This window comes from Toxotes jaculatrix, chromosome 8 (assembly GCF_017976425.1).
Source record: "Toxotes jaculatrix isolate fToxJac2 chromosome 8, fToxJac2.pri, whole genome shotgun sequence".
In the NCBI taxonomy this organism is placed as follows: domain Eukaryota; kingdom Metazoa; phylum Chordata; class Actinopteri; family Toxotidae; genus Toxotes; species Toxotes jaculatrix.
In genome coordinates, this window is record NC_054401.1 from 19,582,317 (window position 1) to 19,606,607 (window position 24,291).

A 24,291-nucleotide genomic window follows, 5' to 3' on the forward strand; every position below is an offset into this window, starting at 1 on the left:
GGCTGTGTGGCTGCAGGTTTTTGTTCCAACCAATGAAGAGCACACAGTTCACACAGCTGTCTGAAGACTGAGATCAGTTGATTAAATGAGTCAAGTCTGGTGTGCTGCTGCTTGGTTGGAAAAGAAACCTGCAGCCACCCGGCCCTTTGTGGAACAGTTTGGACACCTCTGATCTAGACTTTCAAATGTGTGACGGATTAAAAGGTCATTTGATAAAACATTCAACTTCACTACATTTCTGTGAGTTTCAGTGACTTATACCCCCACAAGTGAACTGTTTTTTTTTTTTTTTACTCAAGTGCACCATAAATATTTGAGGCTCCTTGACAGAATATCACCATTAAACTTGAACAATCTTGCCGTCACAGGGATATTGGCAGCATGAGTTTCCTCAAACTGTGAGGGTGAAACTAAATCAGAGGGTGTACGATGGCGTGACTGAGGCAGTGGAAGGTATGCTGGACTCATCCCAGCAAAAACAGTCTGTCCCAGGGGAACAGGGACCAGTGTTACTTGACTTCAGTTTGATGCTGAATCCTGACTAATGGACATTGCTGTAGCAACATGAATGCACATTTACAAAGAAACACAGGCATCTCATCACGTTTAGAAGTGGTAATTAGTTTTCCAAGCAGGCTACACAGAATGTTGATAATTATTATGAGCAGGAATATTACTGTGACACTGGTATATTTATGGTATTGTTATGTATCAGCTGCACAGATTTTTACATCAAATGTTCAAAATTACATTCAACAAAATTAGATTCCATGTAGTTTCTCAGTCCTTGATTATTTATGATAAAACCACATTTGTGTTACTGATGAGCAGATTATATCTGTGTCTCATTTAAGGCTGGTATTGGTTCACACAATTGGGCCATGTTTTACTTAAGGGTTATCAAAGTTGTGATCTTAAAAGGAGAAGATGATAACAATCATCCCCATGTAGGTGGTGATTTTTGGTCACATCTCATAAAGTAACAAAATGTTCCATTTTGAATGGTTGCATTTATTTTTTAAAGGTAAACCAAGTTCATACTCAAGATTCTTTTTTTCAAATAAGGAATTTATTGTCAAACATTCAAATATACAGTGAACTTCTCTCAGACTCAAGTCTGAAGAACGGTTGAAAAAAAGAAAACAAAAAATGAACAATGATGTCTGATACTAACAGCACCAAAAACTATATGGTTGTGTGAACCACCAAATCTTTAGATTAGAATGATATAGTATAGTATGGTCGCAGATATATCTGAAGATGTATTGCTTCTGATCAAACAAGCTGATACCCTTATAGGTTATGTTTGTGGAAACAAAACTGACACATCTACATCTTTCATTTACTGGATAACAGCCCAGACAAAAACATGCTGTTCACTATATCAGATAAAGTATGTATCTGACCAGACCTGAGTCAAACTGAAGGTACAACACAGCGTCATTAGCTGAACCAGGCAGGTCTCTTCCTCGTTCTCTCCACTATCCTCTTGTCTTTGTCCTGCTGGCTTGGAGTCTCACCCTCATACAGCACAACCGTCTCCACAGTCGGCGCCCTCAGCGGGCCTCCTTCCATAGCTTGAATCTGTTGACGAATCAGAGAAGTCTCCCTGCACACCTTAGCGTAACAGAAGCCACACATGATGTGTTTCTGCTTCAAGTGGCCGCACTCTGGACACGGCTCAATGTTGGTCTGAGGGAGGGAGACGGAAAAAGGCAGAGAGAGTGAAGACTATGGGTCAAACTATGTCAAGGGAACACACTTGTTACTTATTGGTAAATATATACAACAATACTGATTTATGGCTATGATGAACATGGTCAGCAACAATACTCAGGCTGTGGCATTCAAAAAACAACTGACTGTTTTTAAGATCCAAATTGAGCCAAGAAAATATTCCTCACACCATTACACCACCACCTTTCCTAGTCCTCAGCTGTCCGGTCTTAGTGAGCCTGTGCCCACTGAGGCCTCAGATTTGTCTTCTTGGCTGACAGGAGAGGAACCAGACCTGGTTTTATACTGTTTCTGCTCACCACAGCTCTAAGGAGTGGTTACCAGAGTTGCTGTATACTTTTTGTCAGCTCAGTCTGCCCATTCTGAGTTAAACTCTAAAGCCTGATGTGTGTGTGCAAATCCCAGGAGATCAGCAGTTTCAGAAACACTAAAACCAGACTGTATCCACTCTTCATGTGAACATTAACTGAAGCATCCAGTCTACCTTGACTTTTAGGAGTTTGCTGTCAGCTCTCCTTCTGGTGCGGTTGACCTCTATAGTGCGTCTCTTCTTGGGAGCTGCCATCCATAAGATGCTGTCCAGGAGGCCAGGGGGCTGCTCCGGACACTGCTGCTCCTCTAGCTGATGCTCCTGGCCGACCTGAGGCAGGAGGCTGGGGCCATTAACCGCCAGAGCTGGAGCTGCACACAGGGAAAACACTGTTAACTTCTTATCACTGCAGCCCACGGCAGTCAGTTCAGTAACGTTAGCTGACGTCCTGAGCTCCGGTCAGTAAACTCACCCAGGTGTCGGTCTAGTCCAGCCGCCTGCAGAAGTCTGCTCTCGATGTGTAGCAAAGAGCGTCTGAGGCTGTGAACTAAAGCGGCTAAATTCATCATTTTAGTTGTCAGCACGTTTCCTCTCTTTCCAACATGTCAGACGGCTCACGGTCACTGAGATTCAGCACGTCATTATACAGCGACAACAAAAAGGCAAGACTTCTTCTTCTATTTCATTTCAGGTAGGCAAGATGGATTTAGCCGTTTTACTACCATCTATCGGACAATTTTACAAAATACACTCCTCCAGCAATTCAACACGATGGCAGGTCTTTCCAATGTTTCCAGGTTAATTCTCTAAACCAAATTACGTCTGTTCTCCGTGAGCTTTCATGCGCTGTCCAGACTGAACTAATAATAGAATCATTGATCATTTGTATTTTCAGTTGAAAATAAAACTAGAATGAGAAATTTTACTTTTTCATAGTTTTTTTGGGTTTGTATGCATGTATGTATGTATGTATGTATGTATGTATGTATGTATGTATGTATGTATGTATGCATGTATGTATGTATGTATGTATGCATGTATGTATGTATGTATGTATGTATGTATGTATGTATGTATGTATTTCAAATTCAAATAATTCCTTCAGTTACAATAGGGCATCCCACGAATTTCGTGCTCGGGCCCTAATGATCATTTACTCTTTTTATCTGTAGAGTGATAACACTCGGGGTGGTGGTTGGCGTACAGTCTCTATAGGTGGCAGTATACACACTCTGAAGATGATTTCCAAGTCTCCAGGCAACACAGAATAGAAGAAGAAGAAGAAGAAGATGGCGGAACGAGGCTACAGTTTCTCTCTCACCACATTTAGGTAAACTTTGTTAAAAATTAAAATTCTGATTAAAAGAAATAAACCTGCAAGCTGCGGTGGTTGTTATTGAATAGCAGTTTAATAAGTCGTATGCACGGTTTTCTGTTTTAATTTGAAAAGAGCCGCCTGGCAGCCGCTGTAGTTGATGCACTGTCATTGCCAGGTAGTGCAATGAATCGGCTAACGTTAACTGTTAGCATGGCGGTGAACGGGTTTTTAAATCAAACGGTAAAGTGACGGTACCCTTCTCATGCCGGTAATAAAAGCTCCATAAATTGTTGGATTTTGAGCCAGTAACTGAACAGAGTGAATCAGGTCGGTTTTTACATGCTAAAGGCTAGTTTTAGCTTAGCTAGCTGTAAGTTAGCTCAAATGAGTCAGTTCTTTTAGCTTTTACTTTCAGTTTCGCCTTTGTTGTTTGTAAACGCTCAGTCCTCAAAGTTGTTATTTTATCTGCATTTAATAAAGTCGACTTCACTTTCCAGTTATACCACAATAACTCAACATTCTATGTTTCTTCCCGCAGCCCTTCGGGGAAACTGGTCCAGATTGAATATGCCCTGGCAGCTGTAGCAGCCGGAGCTCCCTCGGTTGGGATCAAAGGTATGGACCTCTGGAAACCAGTGGGTTTTGGAACAAAACTGGGTCACAGGCCTTTCAAGGTTATAACCTTGGAGATAAAAGATGATAAAAGAGTTATGATTTAATTGGTGCATAAACCACATCAATTTAAAGTCAGAAGATGCAACAACAACACTGCTTGGAAAGGTGTATAATATTTACTTGTATTCATTACCATGCTATACATTACACAAGTGAAACAAGTTAGAATAAATTATCGGTTAGGATTTGTGAATACACTAACTGTGATATTTTCCTTGATTTCCAGCTTCCAACGGTGTTGTTCTGGCAACAGAGAAGAAACAGAAGTCCATTCTGTACGATGAGCAGAGTGTCCATAAGGTGGAGCCCATCACTAAACACATAGGCATGGTCTACAGTGGCATGGGGCCTGACTACAGGTGAGGACTCTTTCCAACAGCTTGGCCTTCTTTTCTAAACTCAGATAAGATGTATGTTTCTGTGTCATGTCCACCAGCTTCAAAATGCACTATAGAGGGAAGAAATTGTGAAAGTAAGAAAGTGAAAATAGACTGAACTTGTATCATTCACTAGCAGAAATGTTTTTGCAAAGCATATCATAAAGGTTTTAGGTTGATATTCTACTTTCCAGACAGCTGATCTCTGGTGCTGCAGTATATGAGGTTTTAGAAACATCTGTTGAAAAACATTGTTCAAACTGTTCATTGTGAATGAGACCTGGCATTGCAGCCATGGGCCCCATGGTGAACTATTGATTTATGTTATGATATCACAGTTTTTGTGACTACTGACATATACAGAAAGCTTAATGAGTCATGTCCTCCTTGCAGGGTTTTAGTGCGACGAGCCCGGAAGTTGGCACAGCAGTACTTCCTGGTTTACCAGGAGCCAATTCCAACAGGCCAGCTTGTCCAGAGAGTGGCCTCTGTAATGCAGGAGTACACACAGTCTGGGTATGCATTCACTAAAATACATGAACATGTATATGCTTATTTTGTATTCTAGAAGTAAAAATGTATTCAGTCAGAATATTTAGCTGGAGTCTGTCTTGTTTTCTCCTCCAGCGGTGTGCGTCCATTTGGTGTATCGTTGCTGATCGCTGGATGGGATGAAGACCACCCCTACCTGTTCCAGTCAGACCCCTCCGTATGTTTTATCATGCTCTCATTTTCACATTTGTTGAAAAACAATGTTTGTCCTCAGTAACTGTGCTCTTTATAAGTCAAAGTTCTGTAATAGTTTAATCTTATTTTATTAATCTTATATTTTATTGTCTCTATTTTAATTGTTTTAAAACTTTGACAGAAGATATTCATATTCATATTTCTAAGACGTCAATCTGTTAGTTATACTCTTTCTTAAGAGTATAGCACATATCTGTCTGTGTGGAATGTCCTCAACACTCACACATTCCTGTCAGAGGTATAACTTCTTTTTTGTCTTCTTGTTTGGCAGGGTGCATATTTTGCATGGAAAGCCACAGCCATGGGAAAGAACTATGTTAATGGAAAAACATTCCTTGAGAAAAGGTATGAGTCCACAATTAAATGATACTGTGTGTTATCATAAATGGGCTGAGCTTAATAAACACTACACAGGTTGGTAGATGACCACTTTGTTTTTCTTCTCCAGGTATAACAATGATCTGGAATTGGAAGACGCCATCCACACAGCCATCTTGACATTGAAGGTATATTGTTTACTATAAATAATAGTAAAAAGGGCACTGAATTCTCTCTTTGTTGTTGCACTGTTTCTCTTTTTTGTTATCAGTCATTTACATTCCCCTGTCTCTGTTAAAGGAGAGTTTCGAGGGTCAGATGACAGAGGAGAACATTGAGGTGGGGATCTGCAATGAGGCCGGCTTCAAAAGACTCACCCCAGCAGAGGTGAAAGACTACCTGGCTGCCATTGCGTGAACACACCCTGCCTGGTGACGGGGCTCTCGGGCCACATTTCAAGACAGACACAGCAGCACAGTAGCCAACGGTCACATGACACACATTTTTGTAAACCACAGCAGTTATTCATGTTTTCTGGTATGAAAATATGTGGGGAGAGTGGGGGGTGCTTAAAGATACAGCTTTTGGGTGTGTGCAGCTAATGTCGCTGTCACTCACAGTAGCATTGACCAAACTCAAGCAGTGGCCGTGAGATGGCAGACTCATGCCAGCACTTAACTAACTGGCTTTTAATGTGGAATGTGACAGCTGGCTACTGTGCATATGAAAAGGAATGTGGGCTCAGATGAGTGAAGTCTCAAGTCTTCCATTGAATCCTTCACTTTTCTTCTCTGTCATTACTGTTGCAGTGGCAATGCTATCGGTTTACAAATCAAGTACTGTTGCATTTCGTAATTATTCAAGATTCGATTGCTAGTCGCCATCACTAAGTGTGACAAATGGCCTGTGATGGTACAAGAAAACAAAACGTTTAAATTGTAACAAGGCTAACACCTATTAGAGGCTGTTAAGACAAAGCCATGGCCTCACATCTGTCTTGGGGGTCATTTATTCATCCTGAACATCGATGTGTCCCTCAAATCTCCCAACTTCATCAGTGCCCTTCAAACACACTAGAAGGAGAAAAAACAAAAGAGAGCAAGTAGGGAGGATACAATGGAACGCTTTGAGAATTAACAGTCAGGACCTGGTTGCCTGTATAGCAGTTTTACACAATGTACTTTTTTTTTCAGGCTAGAAACAATTCTAGAGTTTGTATTTTCTCCTCCGTAATCTGTTGCATTCAAATAAAAGATAATGAGTTTATTTTGACTCTGTGTTTTAAATAATTATGTTTTTTTGTTCAGAAATGGGAGCTCAAAGCCATTTTTTTATTAATCATGTAAAATACGCTGTTAGTACATGAGGCTTTTCTCAGTCTGTGTTTTCCTCTGTACTTGGGCACTCACAGCCCAAGTACTGTTCCAATTCAAAGTCCACGCCTAGCCAAGATCAAATATCCAGAGCCATAGATCTTTTACTGTGAGGACTTATATTAGCATTTTTACTGATTAAAAAGATGGATCTATATTTTTTGTAACACGATTCAGTTTTATCTGATTCTCTCGGGTCAGTTTCTACAGTTTGCTTAATGTTAAAGTCGGGCTTTTGAATTCAAGTTTTGTTTCTCTAAAACTTTCTGACAACTACTGTTATCCACAGTCACATGGTAGATAATGCACTTTTTGGCAAGTGGAAAACTGCCATTTATGGGTTGTATTTAAACTGGGAGAAAAGACTGGAATGCTTATATTCTAAAGACAGAGAAGGTAGAATAATGCAGTCACAAGGATAATTGATTGGAGAAGTGATTGTTGCTTTATTTTTATATAACCCAATCATAAGTCATGTTAATTACAGTCTAGTTTCTAAATATAAACAAGGATACAAGACATACCACACATGCATAAATATCACAAACAACTCTACAGTACTGCTTATAATCACATAAATATAACCACACTGTAAACTGCAAACACTTCTTGATCACAATTGTATTTATTCGGTTAGAAGAAACGTTAAAGTTTGAGACATATTGCTATTACCATGGACATACTTTGAAAATTTGCATGTTATGATGGTTTGATCAAGATAAAAGCAGCTATAGAGATTTAGACTGGGTGATGCTACTCTAACAACCTGTGCATGTTCCTGTGGACAGTAATCTTTTTTTTTTTTTTGTTATTTATTCAACTTTCTCATATACAAAGGAGTACAAAACAGGCCAACAGACCAAACAGTCTCAAAGGGGGAGGCTGTCATGCTGTCATACACATACCAGAAACAAGGCAGGAGCTCACATCCCCATCAAAGACAGTGTCTAGGTTTTGCACTTCCTATATGCACTACAGCATCACAAACACACATACACAGACCAGGATAAACAAATACAAAATTAAACAAACATAAAAGGGGACACTTAGGCAAAATTATAACAAGGAACCTATAACATGATTCTGAATCTTATCAGATACTTAAGAACTTTATTTACCTCAAGTATTCCTTTATATATATGCCTATTCACACTGAAGATTTGTCCAGAGGGCATTCTGCAACTTATGCATTATTATACTGAAGAAGTGTAGATTCACACCATCCTTTCAGTGTTTTGTAGTGACGGATGAAGTTGGATGCTGTGGCGGTCGTGTCCCTGATCTTTGAACTGCAGACCATACATAATGCTGTTCTCTTCTTACTACCGTCGACGACAACACAGTCCTTGAATCCCAGTTTAACTGTGTTTGGGGTAGCTCTGCATTATAGTTACATTGGCCGCCGCTAGACTACTGTGTCCCAGTAAGTTTGTGTACATATTGAGCGCGCGTATGAGCAGTTTGAACGACAGAGCGCTCCAACGTTAACTGAAACACATTTTCAAACTATATACCTATCACTCCACTTATGTTACATATAAACTAATACTATGACTGATGTGGTAATGACAACAACAGCGATCACGATCACACAATGTGCTGCATCGTCGATGTGATAAAAAATAAAATTTCTTTTACAGTTTGACTTCATTTACAATTTTGCCAAGAGATCTATTTTTCCAGGCGGCAGCTCCTGGCTACTTACCTCATATCCTCCGATGACGTTTATGGCGCCAGAAATCAAGGGTTTAGTGAGGAGGCTGTGAGTGTGTGTCAGCTGGCTGATATCTACCGTTATCTATGCTATGTTGATAGTACCATAAGCGTTAGACATTTTAAAGCAGAGTAGCGGCAAGTACCCGTCATTCGTCGTGGCACTGGGTCGGTTTGGAGTCAAGATGGTGATACTACGCAGCAGCGGCAGCGTCGGAGCTGAGCCGGCAACAACTCCGAAGAGGAGGTCGATGGAGTTGGATACAAGCTCGGAGTTTCTGTCGTTGCTTCCCGCGTCGCAGAGAAAGTCCGCCCGATTGACCCGATCTTCCAGGGCCCTTGATGACAGCTTCAGCAGCCCCGACAACAACACGGCAAATGTGAGCATGCTCACCTAGACAGCTGGTTAGATAAATAGATCACCATTTGTTAGGTGGATAAGTTATCTATGAAGTAACTTTGCTGTGCTAGTTTTGCTAGCGTGCTAAGCTAGCCTGCTACCTTCAGAGCCTGTCACGTAGTTACTGACAAATTAACCGAATGACCAGCAGAAGTCAGTGGTGCAGGATATACGCAGGTATACGGCGTATACCTACTTATTTTTCAGTTGGCATTGCGTATGTCCACTTCTAAAAAAATCACCTGTGATACACATCATTCAATAGCGTACTGTAAGCCAATTTTTTCCCAGGATGGCGAACGCATTACCCGCCCTACCCGCCTCTGATTGGCTAATACTCGTTGCCTTCATTGTTTGTGTTGGTAAGCTCGAAGCATGGGGATGGATGATTGGTTAGGGTTGAGGTAAGAATATTACGGTCAGCCAATCAGAGGCAGAGAAGGGCGGGTCATGTCTTCGGTTCTCCATTCTGGGAAAAATATCGCCTGCCACCCGCACTGTTGGTTTACCTCAACAATTATACAACAAAACATGGGTTCTTTTCATTTAATGCATATTTAAATAATGGAATGAACAGGAAAGATGAAGCGAACTAATTTGCATTCAGAATTACAAATGACCTCGCGATGCCACATCAGCGCTGTTGGCCAGCAGCTCTAATAACGTAAGCCCAGCGCCCCCACCCCAGGCGGAGAGGGTCACCGTATTTAGTCTGAGTGCTAGTGAGATGTAAAATCTGCATCTCTTCTGCGGCAAATTTTAATGTCATAATGAGCCTTACTCCTTGAAGTCAATCTGTTCATTTATCAATTCATTGTTTTAATGAATTCATTCATTCATTAAACTTTATGTCAGACTGTTACTTAATATCAGAATCAGAGGCACTACTTTGTGAAACAGACTGCTCTACAGGTTTCTGCAGGATTAACATATGCATTCATGCTTGACATGTTCAGTTCTCAAGAATATCCTGGGAGTTAACTGGTTTCTGAGTAAAGTGTTGCTAGTTCTAATACAAAAATAAAGCACCCATTGCACATAGGAAGCATTTCTTCAAAGTGCCTGCTGGTACAGTTGTCAGCAGCAGCACCCATAGGACAAATAGTGCCTCAGTGACTGAAGTAGGATATTGTTGTGTTTGCTGGTATGAGAAGTGTGTCTGTTTTGTAAAGACCTATAAGTTAATCAAGTAAATATTTTTCATCCCAGCTTATGATTGACTTAAGTTCCTGAAAACAGACACAACATATACTGTAAATGATTAACTTGTTATGTGACTGTTCCAGGGACATGCTGATCTCAATCAAGATGAGGGAAGTGGTCTCCATCACTCTCTAAGGACCAGAGGGCAGAGAGTTAAACTAGAGGTCTCCTTTGCTGACATGGAGCCAAAGAGTAGCTCGCCTGTGAATGAAGACAGGGCTGGAGCCTGCTCCACCAGGTAATACAGGGCCACTCACTTTGACTGCCATTTAATTACTAATTAATTAGTAGTGTTACTAGTGACACAAGGAATTCATTTTTAATTGCATATGTTCTTTCTATCTACAGGAAATCTTCCAGGCTGCAGAGAGAAGGAAAAGCATCCAGTGGCAAGCAGCACGCAGGTACAGGTCGCTACAGTGTTTAGTTTTCCATTAAGCACTTAGAATACATAGCACAGGACAGTCATTTTTGAGGGTCTACACTGCTAACAGGCTAACAAATGGTGCCCCCAGATGTTCCAGATGAAGTGGAGGGGTCATCCACTCCTAAGAGGAGCCGCTTTAACCTACGGAGCCGCGAAGTGGAGGAGGAAGAGGAGGAGGAGGAGGATCGCTCAGTGCGACGTAGCTCCCGAATTACCAGATACAAACTGAATTCCCGCAACCAGTCAGTGCTCTACGATCGGCTCATCACCAAGTGAGTTCAGCAACATTAACTCCAGTTTCTTTTGGTTTCTACCTATCCAACTGTTTCTGCCACAGCAAGTGGTAAAGATATATACACAAACTATGAGGCTAAGTTTAAAGGTAGTGATTTGTTAACTTCATTATGTACTTTGATATAATATACTAAGTTCTTTCTCTGATTTAACCTCAGCACTGCTGAAGCTGTCCTCCAGAAGATGGACGACATGCAGAAGATGAGGCGGAGACTGAGGAGCAGGGATAGAGACACTAAAGAAGAGGTGAAAACCTAATCAGGAAACATTGCTTCTTCATTTTCAAGCTGAAAAGAAATGAAAGCAGTGAATTAATAAGCTTTTGACCTGTTCTCTTTGAGCAGTTCGGTGTTTACACCAGGGGCCAGATGCGAAGGTCGAATGTGGAGAGTAAAGACACTGAGGAGGAGAATCAAGGTGAGATGGATTAGATGTAGTAACCACTTTAAGGTACATAGCTGGGTTCTAGCTGGGTAGCAGCTCTGAATGTTATCTCCTTATAACGTAATCACCAGCTCTTCAGTGCCTCTGTACCTGAGTACAACAGGTGTCTGCAGTGTCTATACTATTTTAGACAGGCACTTTATTAATTAGTCAACTGCACTTTTTAACTGTTATAGATCAAAGCAAGGGCAGACACCTTTTATGTATATTAAACTGCAAAAACCTCAATGTGAAAATAATTAATTAAAATACACAACAAGACATACCTTAAAATTTCTATGTATTTAAATTTGGACAGCAGCAGCAGTTTATTTATTGAGTTATTTATTTTTGTCTAATTCACAGGAGGCGATGAGGATGATCGCGATGAAGAGGAGGAGGAAGACAGAGAAGATGACGATGAGGAGGAAGAAGATGATGACGATGAGGAGGGTGAAGACGAGGAAGAAGAAAACCAGAGGCGCTATGACTTCAGACAGAGGAAGACCGTGGTTCGCTATCAGGCCCCACAGGATGGTACTGCTGCTGTTCAAAACCACTGATCACTTCATTATTTGATATTGTTTAAATGGTCGATGTGCCAGTGTGTGAAAGGCTTGAAACTCTTGCTCATCAAAATTCTTCAAAATCTTACCAAGGGCATCACCTGTCGGAGAGACTATTTTAACAGATATTTCAATTTTAGATACTTAAATCCCAGATAAGTACTTTCTGATACAGTTCTGTGTCTGAAATCTGATAATACATGCAAACTTGTACTGGCATTACCAACAAGAAGCCGATGGCATTAAAAACATGAGATATCAGTTGTAAATATTTTAAACTCAATTCATTAGTAATCAAAAGACACTATAGAAAATCCCCAAATTATCCTTTAAGGCCACTTAATCAGAATTTCTGCTGGCATTGCTTTGGCTTCAACTTCAACTTGTGAATGTTTTGTTAGAACCCAGAGAGCCCAGGAAGCGCAGCATGTACTTCAAGGACCACTCATCTCCTACCAGACGCAGGTTCAGATTCAGCTCCACAGCCCCCAGGAGCCCCTACAACAGGAGAAGAACGAGCCGGTTAGTATGACAGCTCAGTAACACTTGATGGTTAGATGGAATAATCCTCCAACTTACTGCTGCAAGTCAGCAAAAGTAGTCTGACTCACACAATAGGCAGAACGGGATCACACCCATTATCTTTCTTAAATTTGTATGAAACAAATGTTAGTTTGTCACTGCAATCAGGACAAACTTTAGTAATAACATTGGAAAAGATACGTTTTTACTTTTCTCACACAGTTTTTTCAAAGCTTGTTCTTTAAGATAGTACCTTTTATTTAGTCACTTCTTCACAGTGTGACTGCTCTTACATTGTATGACTTACTCATAGCTCATGCACACAGCACAAAAAGAAGTTGCACCCACAGTTGCAGGTGCTGTCATCACATGTAAGATCCATTCCAAAGTTCCTCTTTTTCCTCTTTTTTCTGATTCCTCCCACCTTCAGGAGTAGTTCTGAGAGGTAAGTCCCTCACTACTTGTTTTTGTCAGTGTTTGTTGTTAGTGTGTAGTTTGTCTTTGGGGTGCTGTCTGTCTCTGCTACCACTATGGTTGTCAGGAGGTGTGGCACATTTGGGTGGCAATATGTCATTTGAACTGGCTGATATGGGTCACCTTGTGTTGTTGTTGCACATGATGCATAATCAAATACTCCCGCCTCAAATTTTCTTTTCTAAATATATGTTTATGTTTGTTATTGTTTTTTAGAATTTGTGTGTTCAAGGATCAAGTTAGTTTTCAGTGTAAAATGTTGTGACTTAATAGCATTGATTCCTGTGTTGTTGTTGCAGAGAGTGACATACCTTTTTGTTGCTGGATCTCTTTGTTTAAAATGAACTGTTTTTGCATCCTTTTCCTGTGCAGACGGAGACATGCAATCCACAGTAGCGACTCCACTTCCACGTCTTCAGACGATGAGAAATTCCAGAGACGGAGGAGTAAGAACAGGAGCCGGTCAGTCAATAGGTGAGAGCAGCAGCGGCAGCCATCACACAGCACAGGTACAGGTAAACACCAGCAATTTTCTTCAGCACATAGGTGGAACACAAAGGTAAACAAATCAAGTCAACTGTCTCTAGCTCATAAATTTATATTTAAATTCCTGCAGAGCAAAGGGGACAAGGCACAAAAATGCTTACAAATTTGTCTCAAAGAGAAATCTTTTAAGGAAAAATGTTCTTGATTACTCTGTTGTCACAGCCCCTCATGTAATTGTAATTGTAAATTGTAATTGTAATTTTGAAATGTAATTTTAACTTCCTGTAGTACTATTTACAGATAGAGTGGGGCCAATGAATCTGTTTAAAAGTAATATTTATGTTTTGTGTGTTTTTCATGCAGATGTCTACCAATGAACCTTGTGAAGGAAGACCTGCTGGGAATCCACAAAGACAGGATGAAGATTGGAGCAAGCCTCGCTGATGTGGACCCCATGCACATAGACAAGACGGTAAGCTGGATGGATGGACACAAGGACAGAGGCGAAGAAAATGTGATCAAAGCAATCTGGTTAAACAGGGACATTGAAAAACACCACTGTACACATCTCTGTACTGATCCAAATATAAGATTACCCTGATTATGTTTTTGAAGTGGCATTCTGAATAAAACAAGGTCCACAGATATACCACATTTTAACATCTTTTACAAATACTGTCACCTTTAAATACAAACCACTTTTTGAGGAGAATATGGGAAAGTGATTTTAACATAACATTGTTTGTGATCCAGGTGCGCTTTGAAAGCATTGGAGGTTTGAGTGGACACATCTCTGCGCTGAAGGAGATGGTGGTCTTCCCTCTCCTCTACCCAGAAGTCTTTGAAAGGTTCAAGATACAGCCACCAAGGTAAGCAGTGCATGTTTGAACAAGGGAAAGTGCCATGCTCGCTTGCATTGTTCAGCATAGGTTGAGAATTGACTTGAGGTGGTGGGTGGCGCGGCATGCGACCGATGTTCATGCAGAGACTAGTGCAGTTTAGAGGGGGAGAGTGTGACGTGTTTTCTGTAGCTACAACTTACCACTTGTTCCCTCAACGCTTCACATGCAGACTATTGGTAGACATTAGGTTGGCGGCTGCAAACAGAGAAGCCTCTAGTTCCCACTCAGTTACTGCAGTGCGACCAAAAATTTGTTAGTTTGAAAAGAGAGAAATAAGGTTTTCTAATGTAAGATTTCCCTCAGTTGAGGCCGAGGAATATACTGTATTTGACATGTTCTAAATTTATTTTAATGCCACTTAAGTCCTAATGAAAGCCCCATTATTGGTCTTTATCATGTTTTCTTTTGTCTGTAGGGGCTGTCTATTTTATGGTCCCCCAGGCACAGGGAAAACCCTTGTTGCCAGAGCGCTGGCCAACGAGTGCAGTCAGGAGGAAAGAAAGGTGTCGTTCTTCATGAGAAAAGGAGCCGACTGCCTCAGTAAGTGGGTGGGAGAATCTGAGAGACAGCTACGCCTGTTGTTTGACCAGGTAAACCAAACTCCCCCTTCAAGGTACAAGGAATGCTTTTGTGTCCCGTTGTTAGCAAAAGAGAAAACCATCCATAAAGAATCAGGAAACATTTATTGTAAAAGCCAACTCACTATATTTTGCCACATTAACTTCATCAGAATACACTAAGTTAATGCCTATGCATTCTAAGAATCAGATCTGATGATAATGAAAAGTGACTGATTGAATCCCTGCTGAATTGTTTCTAGGCATACCAAATGCGTCCATCCATCATTTTCTTTGACGAGATTGATGGTTTGGCTCCGGTCAGGTCCAGCCGTCAGGACCAGATCCACAGGTCAGCTGTGCTCTTTACTTTACACTGTTTAAAACTACAACGATGCAGCTGCGGCTAAATAAACACATCTCACAAAGAATTGAAAACAAAGAAGCCATACAACCCTACAGCAGCTTGAGACTGTAGGGTTTCACTATCTTCTTCAAACATGCTATGATACTGTCCTTGAAAAAGACAGTTGCTGCTGCAAGGACTAAATCTGCAACTTTGATATAGTATTCACTACAACCCAACATAATGAACTGACCCTAGTCAGTTGGTAATCTTAGTCTTTCTCTTTCTATAGTTCCATTGTGTCGACCCTCCTGGCTCTTATGGATGGATTAGATGGTAGAGGAGAGGTTGTTGTGATAGGAGCCACAAACAGACTGGACTCCATTGACCCAGCTCTGAGAAGACCAGGACGCTTTGACAGAGAGTTCCTCTTTGGCCTGCCTGACAGAGAGGTGAGGAACTCAACATGTCCTTTAATTCTTGGCTGAGATAATACAGGTTAAATTTAAAAAAAAAGTAGAAAAAAAATGTGCAATTAAATCACAGTAACATTTCAAAAACTAACCAAAACCTATGATGTTATGTGGTTATTGGTTTTTTACATCCAAAGCAACTTCTAATTCTCAGGTTTGTTTTAGTTCAAAGGCTCATATTAAATGTGCGATCATATTGGTTATGTTACAATGCTAGTGGATGTTTATACTACTACATATTTTAAAGTAACAAGCAGTAGTTGTAGTTTAGAGTGGTAACTCTAGGTGCACTCTCAAAGGATTGGAGTAGAGGGGTTTTAGCTTGCAGAGTATTAGGTCTGAATTTGAAATGCTATGATTTCTTTTTTTTTTTTATGGCAGGCTAGAAAGGACATTCTGAAGATCCACACCAGGCAGTGGACACCTCCACCCTCTGACTCTTTTCTGGAGGAACTGGCAGATAGATGTGTTGGTATGTTTTCATAGTGGTTCCCAAGAGCTGAAAAAAAAATACACATCTTGCTAAAGTTCTCCAACTTGGTATAAGAACAAAGACATGTTTATTCTCATGTCTCAGAACCAAAATCCTTCAACTCCATCCATGAATGTCCACAGGAAAAGTTTTGTACCATCAGGGCTACATATTAAACTTTGCTAATAGTCTTGGTTGCCATTAACAGCAAGCTGTTTGTCTTTACTTGGCAGGTTATTGTGGAGCAGACATCAAGGCAGTGTGTTCAGAGGCTGCCCTGTGTGCACTGCGGCGCCACTACCCACAAATCTACTCCTCATCACAGAAACTCATACTTGATGTCAACTCCATCGCCATCACAAACAAAGACTTTATGTCCGCCATGTCCAAGATGGTGCCAGCTGCCCAGAGGTAGCTTAGTTTAGTGCTGTCTCTGTTTGTTAGAGTGTAAACATTATTCTGTCAGCCCCTAAGCCTGGCTCTTGCAGATGGCTGTTACTTAATATGATGTCAATTGCGGTTTTTAGAGCAGTAGTGTCACCAGCCAAGGCTCTGATTCCTGCCATTCGTCCTCTGCTGAACGCCGCCCTGCAGAACATCCTCCACACAGTCAGCAGACTGTTCCCACATGCTGAGTGGGGCTTAAAGAGGAAGAGAGAACAAGGTACAGTTCTGCTTCATCTTCTTCTCTTGCTCTGTTTTGCATTCATTTATTCTGGCCCTCATGTGCTCTGTTCATGGACCTGCATTCTTTCATTTAATTTAACAAAGTAATTTTCCCGTGTCTATAAGTACGGAATAGAAAACACCTAGATTGATTTTTAATGCTCCAGCCTCTTTGGGGGCATCAGTCAGCTTTTAGTGACTGATGTAGTGCATGTTTGTGCTTGTGTGTTAATTTCCAGGTGTGGCCTGTGGTGTGCCTGAGGATGACCTGATGTTCAGTGAGGATGAGGACCCAGAGGTCTGCTTCAACGGACAGACCCCTCACTCTCAACTCAAACCACCTGCTGCTAAGGGACTCCTCAACCTCAACAGGTAGGTTAGACATTATTCAGGAAGGAAGTTATTCAGGTTTATTTATTTATCATTGTTTTAGATAATGGTTGTTTGTTAATAAGAATCATTTCATATAGCAAATGTTTGGACACCTCTGATTAAATGACACATTTTGTTCATGTCTGAAGTGAGAAGTAAATAAAACAGGCAAACAGACATCAAAAATGTGAGTCTCAAATGTTTACCTTTTATTTCATAAACTTAAAAACTAGAAAACAAATTAAACAGTAATTGTGGCATGTGCTAAAGTTTGGACATCTTACCACTCTGAACTTTATTAACTCATTAGGACTTGGACGGCAAGTCAAGAATTGTCAGTAGGAGTTGTCAGCTGACAACTATTCCAGAGTTAATCACATTTTCTGACTCTTCAATCCCCGGTAGTAACGCTCAGCAACCATAGGCTCCTCTAAGCATCCTAGTGCTATGAAGCAGGGGAGGCTATAAAAAGGTATCAGAGCGCTTGTAGCTTTAAAGTTAAGGGGGACTGTGGAAGACAGGACATGATCTGGAAGACCAAGAAAATGTTCAGATAAAGCTTAACGAACAGAAAGGCAAAGCAATACCACCCACACAACTGAACAGGAGCCTCAGAAAGGTTTAGCTGACACAGGGTGAAAATATTCTGCATGGGGTGGTGTAGCAGAAATGTCTGCACAGGAAACATTGCATGGATAGAGGGAAGATTGAAATCCACTATATAGCAACACATTCTGGATTTAAATGTCCTGCAGTCAGTATTTGTTTTACCTCTATTCCCTTAATTTTTGCTTTATTTGAAACTGAAAAGAGGCTCGCTTCTACAACAGGACAATGATCCAAAGCAGACCTCAAAATCCACCATGAACGACATCAATGAAAATCTGTTGGTGGATCTTAGACATGCTGTACATGCAAGACAGGCTAAAAATATCTCTGAATTTGAAGTGATCTGCAAAGAAGAGCAGGTGAAAAGTCATAAATCGAGAACAGAAAGGCTCTTAGCTGAGCTACAAGCTGTGCTATCTGCCAAGTGGGGGGTTGTTAAGTACCCAGTACAAGTACATTGTACATTGCAATAACATTTGAAGAAAGGATCATTTTAATGTTGTTGTAGGTGTTATATTTACTTCATTACCAAAAAAGCCCTTGAAAAAGTACATGGAAACTGAATTTCCATCACTTCACCCTCTCAGTCTTCAGTCATCTCTCCTTGTGTAGGAGTGTGCTGAGCCAGCCGACGTCTTACCGTCCCAGGCTGCTATTGGAGGGCAGACCAGGCTCAGGTCAGAGCTCCTACCTGGCTCCTGCTGTCCTCCATGCTCTGGAGAAATTCACCGTGTACACCCTGGACATGGCTGTGCTGTTTGGAGCCAGTGCAACTGCACCAGAAGAGACATGTGCTCAGGTAAATTAGATATTAATGTACATATTTAGGAACAAATTAAAATTCATGGGATGTCTTTTGGTTGGGTTGTTTACATTTAGACACACTTAAGAGTACTCATAAGATAACTGATGTAGACAAGAATTACTCTTTATTCTTGCAGCCTTGTCAAATTCAGTGTGTTCTTTACAGTGGAACTGACTGGCCAAAATGGCTGCTACAGAGACTGTAGTTCATGGGCCCCACCTCCTTACATCATGGGCAGTGGGGATAAATATGTACTACAGACAAATGTGTCTTGATGTCTTAAAATTATTGATTTTTCTGATCAGCGGTCAAATAACCCAAAGGTATTCAACACTGTGAAATGAGAAATCCTTACTTTTGAGTGAGATTTTAACCTTGAAATGTGAATTTGTTTCTTTCTTTTCTTTTCTTTTTTAAAATGACTAAACCATCATTCACTTTCAAAATGATTGGTCAGACTAATTGTTAACTGTTTCAGTATTAGTTTAATGTCATTTCTCAATTTCCTGTCCACTCTTTAACGTCTGTCTCTACATACTGTTGATTTATTCATTTAGCCTTTATCATCCCACCATATTGATTCCCATCTTTTGTTCTGTGGTAGTGCCACTGTTCTGTATGTCTGTCTGTAGATTTACTTCCAGTTTTTGTAAATATTCATACCATATATTAGTGTTTCTATGTCATATGTTCTGCAGATTTTTGTTGAAGCCAAGCGAACCTCTCCCAGTATCCTGTACATCCCTCACATCGGACAGTGGTGGGAAACTGTGGGTCCTGCCTTAAGAGCGACCTTCCTGAGCCTGCTTAGCTCGATCCCAGCCTTCTCTCCTATACTGCTGCTGGCCACCTGCAACCTGCGATATGACCAACTCAGTATTGAGGTATCGTAAGAAGAGCAGTACAGTGTCGACTAGTTGTGGAGTGAAAATAAGATGTCAATGCATCTGATTATTGTTTTTTTTTTTTTTTTTTTTTTTTTTTTTTTTTAATGTAAAAGGATTTTCAAATACGTAGATATACACTCCTCTACAAGAATGTCTTCCCTCATCTCTCACTTGTCTCGCCTCAGGTTCAGGAGTTGTTTCGAGTGGAGTACGGTGAGGTTTTCCACGTCCAGGTCCCCACCAACAGAGAAAGAAGAAACTTCTTTGAGGACTTGATCCTTAACCAGGCTGCCAGGGCTCCTGCCTCAAAAAAGAAAGCTGGTGAGAAATAGATGACTTTGGAAACAAACTGCAAATCTGTTAGCTTTGTGCAGCATGTAGATGACATGGGCTTTGGCTATAAATCAAAAATACAGCATTTGACAGATATCTAGGCTGTGTGAAGTGTGTGTGTGTGTGAGGTTTGAGTGCCTTTTCATCCGTTAACCCTCTTCTCTCCTCAGTGCTCCATGCGTTGGAGGTGCTCCCTGTCGCCCCTCCTCCTCCTCCACGTCAGCTGACAGAACAGGAGACCCAAAAACTAGAGGAGCAGGAGGAAGACACCCTCAGGGAGCTCCGCCTCTTCCTGCGTGACGTCACCAACCGACTGTCCCAGGATAAACGCTTCAAGGCTTTTACAAAGCCTGTGGATTTAGAGGAGGTACGTCTTCTCTCCTAACCTGTACTGTCTCCATCAGTACAACAATGGGCCCCACCTAGAATAAAACAAAGGAATCAAAACAAGACTAAATAAAAACCTCCATCAGTCAAGCATGGTACTGTCTCCATGCTGATCTAAACTGAGTGTAGATGACTGTCGTCGTCAGTGGTTCGCACTGCTGTCTGCTGCAGTATCTTGATTTTTTGACAGTAGCACTGGGAGGCGCCAAAGTCAGACATTTTCAGATCCTACACAGTGACTTTGAAATGTAAAATAAATGGTATCGCTTAGTCTGTGGCTCATATCAGTAGATGACATACACTGAAATCTAGTGTTAAATTAGATTCCACCCCCCCACCCCCCCGTGGTTGTACTCACGGCAGTCTCTTTGTGTTTTAAGGTTCCAGATTATGCTGAGGTGATTAAGAAGCCTATGGACCTGTCAAAGGTTCTCACTAACATAGATCTGCATCAGTATGCGACAGTGAAAGAATTCCTCCAAGATGTGGATCTCATCTGGCAGAATGCCCTCGAATACAACCCGGACAGGGACCCCTCAGGTACACACAGTACGGAGACCACAGGATATAGAGTCCTGATACTTACATCAAATGATTAGATTATGTGACTGTTATATCTGTGTTTAGTCTTGAATGATGAAAGAATGCTGAACTCAAATAAAATCTGTAAACTTGCCTTTGGGCGTGTGTGTGTGTGTGTGTGTATGTGTGTGTTTGTGTTTCCTCCAGACCGTCAGATACGCCACAGAGCATGTGCACTGAAGGACACTGTCCATGCCATCATTAGAGATGAACTGGATGAAGATTTTGAGAAAATTTGTGAGGAGATCAAAGCATCACGCAGCACAAGAGGTCAGTACTGTGTGTGTGTGTGTGTGTGTGTTATAGTAGAAGGCCAACATCTCATGATTAACTTTGTCCTAGCCTCAGGGATAACTTTTTATAACACTGACATTCTGTGTGAGCTTAGTTTTATAACACAAACCAGTGTAGATCACTGTAGTCATTTTGAAAATCTCTTACAAAGTGTCTTACACAATGTTTATGTTTGTAATTTCATACTACCATATTTAATTTCATCATGTACGTTTGTACCTCTTTCAGTATTTATACTGTTAGAACTGTTATTTAAACCAGAACTGCACAGTTGCATCCACTTAAACCAGAGCTTCAGTTTCAGAATGTATAGAGTTTGTTTGGTTTGACAAAAACTTTCACAAAGGTGGAAAGGTGAAAAAAAAGCACTGTGCTTTCTGTTTTTGACCACTTCAGGTTGCTCCACTGCCCAGTTTGCTCCTTCCTTTTACCACGTCCTTCCCAAACAACCCAGACCTCCTGCTGAGGCCAAGATCACTGACATGACCCCACAAAGAGATCCAGCTGGAGCCACAGTTTCCATTACTCCCAATACAAGTGCCTCTGCTGTTTCAACACCTAAAAACACAGGTGAAAACTGCTGCAGATAACACAAAACAAACAATTTATGTAAAAAAACTACAACAAACAAATCTGTATCTCCTTTTGTTCCTCCAGCCCAGAAGAAGAAAAGGCGGAAGAGTCGCTGGGCCACTGGCTTATATGCAAAGAAGAAGTCTTCTTCCTCTCCTCACGTGTCCAAAGATGGCACACAGTTAGGCTCCGATGAGGATGAGGAAGATGGAGATGATGAGGAGGAGGCTGAGAAGGAAACAGGAACAGAGCGTGATGAGGGGACTGGAGGAGAGGAGGACCATATGGTGGTTGATGTAGAATCAGGGCCTGCAGAAGCTCAGGAAGGTAGTTCAGGGCCCACTGTGAGGAAACTAAACAGCCAGGAGGAGAAGGGAAAAGAGGAGGCGAGTCGGGCTGCTGAAGACGAGGTTAACATGTGTGAAAGCGAAAAAAGAGAAAGTGACAACCACACACAGAATGGAAAAGAAAAGGTGGACAAGGCGGTTACAGATGAACCAGAAGAAAACAACAAAGCGATGCCAGAGGGAGGAGATGAGAACAGTGAAACCATTTCAGCAAACACTATCAAGGACAGGCGCACTGAGACAAAGGGAGATACCCAGGGACAATCCAGCACAGCGGAAAGTGGTGAAACTAACGACCAAAAGCTGACAGAAACTGAGATTGAGAAATGTCAAACCGTGAAACAGGCAGATGACAGGAACAAGAAGGTAGCCACAGCAGAGGAGGCAGAGGTGAACAGCCATGCGGAGCCAATGGAGGTGGAAGCAACTGAAACCTCAACCACAGATGCCTCTGCAGCTGTCAGAGGAGACGAGGACATGAACACAGGTTGGATATGAGTACTGTCTCACAGTCACAGTTTTTCTTTGACTGTGAAAATATCAAGAAAAAAAATATCAAGAGAAATGTCGACCTTCAATCCACTAAATCCCTTGCTGAATAAAATCACTAGTGTAATGTTTCTAGACACAGCATGGTGCAACTGTAGTGCTTCTTCATGTTTTTGGGGCCTCGGAGTGAATGTGTGAGCAGACTGTCCTCTGTTATAGTGGTCTAAATACTTTGTGTACATGTGTTTTGTGTCTCAGAGCGGAGTGTGAGGCGAATGACTCGGGCTCTAAAGAACGCTGTGCTGCAGCAGCAGATGATCGATGTCGACAAAGCTCTGCAGATCCTGGACCAGGAAATTCCTCCTCTGGTGGTGGACAGAGACAGATTAAAGGTGTGGGATACTGTGGGTGTCTGCACCCGCTGGCTTATTCTCCACAGAGTCGTCATAGTGACCCATCCAATTGGTCTTCTGCATCTTAACTTCTTTCATAAAAACTGATGAATTAAGCCAGGGCTCATTTTTATTTGTCAGTCCTCTCTGTCTGGACTACGGTTTTTATCTCATCACATATTAAGTTTGCCAGCTACAAATGTCTTCTGTGTGTCATTCGTCTTTGTGTTGCTTTTCTTCCTCTTTTCTTCAGGAGCTGTTGGATAGAGTAGTGGCCAAGACCGATGGTTATGAGGTCTACAAGCTGGAGAAACTCTATGCACTGCTCTGCCAGAGCATTTATAGACACAGACGAGACTTCAACAAAACAGCATTAATACAGGTTAGTATTGGGCTGTACTGATGAGCAGATGTAACTTCTTTTTTCCACTGTAGATATTTGAACTTGTCACAGGAAGAAATGCACAGGTGTAAACCCATAACCTATATTCCTGAACTGCTATGACATGTTAAAATGTCTGCAGTGAAGAAAACCTAATGTATTCCAGTTTTCACATATTTTATTTTAGCATTGTTGCCTAAGAGAAGTGTAGGATAATGATAATTACATGTGGCCTTAATATTGAATACTGCCAGTGTTTTTTTTAGAATTAATTAAATGTGTATATCTTGTTATTAACATACAGTAGACATTTGTTCTTGCTTTATTTTTATGTTACTAATACTTGTGCCTTTCTGGTCTTTTTTTTATTCAATTAGGAGCTGGAACAGGAGATTGAAGACTTCTGTTGATTTTTCTACAGGAACAATGTGACCATTTTTAATTATTATTTGCTCATCACTTCAGCTGTGTAAATACACACATTGGTTCTATTTTCATAGAAATCTACAGCCATCTCTAAAATTAGCTAAAACTTTGTAATCTCTTTTGTTTATATTTAATTAAATGGTTTTCCTCTAAATATTGTTATGTGACTTATTGTGGAATCAAGATTCAAACTAATGTTGCCAAAACTTGTGAAGAATCACGACATAGCTTTTCCATAACTTTTAAGAAAGCCTGTAGGTGACACTTGGATTAGAAAGTGTCATGTTTGCTTTGTATTCCTGTTTCTTAGGACATGTTGTGGTTGAGTGATAAGTACTAATAACTGAAATTGAGTGTGCCAAACTGAAACTTGTACTCGTGTCTTTAACAGTTGCCATAATTAGACTTTATTAAAGGATCACTCCATCAATTTTAGAAATAAGTTTCATCAAAGTGACACCTTGAATAATTTTCTGGAAGACTTTACAAAGGATACTAAAGAGTTGTAGTTTAGCTCGGCGTCAGCTGCATCATTGTTTTTGTTTTGTGTGTGTGTGTTTATATCTCAATCTTAACGTCCACCATAGTAACAGTTCCCTGGTATTTGTTCTCCAGCGGTGATCGTTTTTAACCA

General features: G+C 41.0%; 3 protein-coding genes and 1 non-coding gene across 5 annotated transcripts; 3 read left to right on the forward strand and 1 right to left on the reverse strand.

Annotated features, from left to right (window-relative positions):
* Positions 1-1,037: 1,037 nt before the first annotated feature.
* mrpl32 (mitochondrial ribosomal protein L32) lies at positions 1,038-2,685 on the reverse strand. Its single transcript, XM_041044732.1, has 3 exons — positions 2,520-2,685; positions 2,222-2,418; positions 1,038-1,692 (listed from the first exon to the last, which is right to left on the reverse strand). The coding sequence occupies exons 1-3, from the start codon at positions 2,614-2,616 to the stop codon at positions 1,444-1,446; spliced, it is 543 nt and encodes a 180-aa protein (XP_040900666.1). The 5' UTR covers positions 2,617-2,685; the 3' UTR covers positions 1,038-1,443.
* Positions 2,686-3,266: 581 nt separating this feature from the next.
* Positions 3,267-6,748, forward strand: psma2a (proteasome 20S subunit alpha 2a). The gene is made up of 8 exons (XM_041045215.1): positions 3,267-3,377; positions 3,904-3,980; positions 4,267-4,399; positions 4,811-4,933; positions 5,045-5,126; positions 5,436-5,509; positions 5,613-5,670; positions 5,783-6,748. The coding sequence occupies exons 1-8, from the start codon at positions 3,337-3,339 to the stop codon at positions 5,897-5,899; spliced, it is 705 nt and encodes a 234-aa protein (XP_040901149.1). The 5' UTR covers positions 3,267-3,336; the 3' UTR covers positions 5,900-6,748.
* Positions 6,749-8,619: 1,871 nt separating this feature from the next.
* LOC121185523 (ATPase family AAA domain-containing protein 2-like) lies at positions 8,620-24,173 on the forward strand. 2 transcript variants are annotated; one of them, XM_041043737.1, is made up of 30 exons: positions 8,620-8,948; positions 10,255-10,409; positions 10,520-10,575; positions 10,687-10,870; positions 11,051-11,138; positions 11,237-11,309; positions 11,682-11,852; positions 12,283-12,403; positions 12,834-12,848; positions 13,250-13,351; positions 13,727-13,835; positions 14,117-14,232; positions 14,681-14,855; positions 15,086-15,174; positions 15,461-15,620; positions 16,023-16,113; positions 16,347-16,524; positions 16,641-16,777; positions 17,019-17,151; positions 18,373-18,559; positions 19,264-19,449; positions 19,638-19,773; positions 19,956-20,152; positions 20,553-20,712; positions 20,902-21,024; positions 21,445-21,618; positions 21,706-22,455; positions 22,716-22,849; positions 23,103-23,231; positions 23,609-24,173. In XM_041043737.1, the coding sequence occupies exons 1-30, from the start codon at positions 8,754-8,756 to the stop codon at positions 23,639-23,641; spliced, it is 4,557 nt and encodes a 1,518-aa protein (XP_040899671.1). In that variant the 5' UTR covers positions 8,620-8,753; the 3' UTR covers positions 23,642-24,173. The 2 variants fall into 2 exon arrangements, with proteins under 2 accessions (XP_040899671.1, XP_040899672.1); XM_041043738.1 differs by lacking the exon at positions 12,834-12,848.
* Positions 18,697-18,831, forward strand: LOC121186673. Its single transcript, XR_005894528.1, has one exon. It is a non-coding gene; the product is annotated as a small nucleolar RNA SNORA5 (small nucleolar RNA).
* Positions 24,174-24,291: the final 118 nt, after the last annotated feature.

Bases quoted from the DNA above. Each gene is read 5' to 3' on its own strand.
- mrpl32 (XM_041044732.1), bottom strand. From the start codon at position 2,616: ATGATGAATTTAGCCGCTTTAGTTCACAGCCTCAGACGCTCTTTGCTA. The intron at 2,419-2,519 runs GTGAGTTTACTG...CCCTGTGTGCAG, and splicing joins TGGACTAGACCGACACCTGG to CTCCAGCTCTGGCGGTTAAT. The intron at 1,693-2,221 runs GTAGACTGGATG...TCCCTCCCTCAG, and splicing joins GCAAACTCCTAAAAGTCAAG to ACCAACATTGAGCCGTGTCC.
- psma2a (XM_041045215.1), top strand. From the start codon at position 3,337: ATGGCGGAACGAGGCTACAGTTTCTCTCTCACCACATTTAG. The intron at 3,378-3,903 runs GTAAACTTTGTT...TTCTTCCCGCAG, and splicing joins TTCTCTCTCACCACATTTAG to CCCTTCGGGGAAACTGGTCC. The intron at 3,981-4,266 runs GTATGGACCTCT...CTTGATTTCCAG, and splicing joins TCCCTCGGTTGGGATCAAAG to CTTCCAACGGTGTTGTTCTG.
- LOC121185523 (XM_041043737.1), top strand. From the start codon at position 8,754: ATGGTGATACTACGCAGCAGCGGCAGCGTCGGAGCTGAGCCGGCAACA. The intron at 15,175-15,460 runs GTCAGCTGTGCT...CTCTTTCTATAG, and splicing joins CGTCAGGACCAGATCCACAG to TTCCATTGTGTCGACCCTCC. The intron at 16,114-16,346 runs GTATGTTTTCAT...TTTACTTGGCAG, and splicing joins ACTGGCAGATAGATGTGTTG to GTTATTGTGGAGCAGACATC.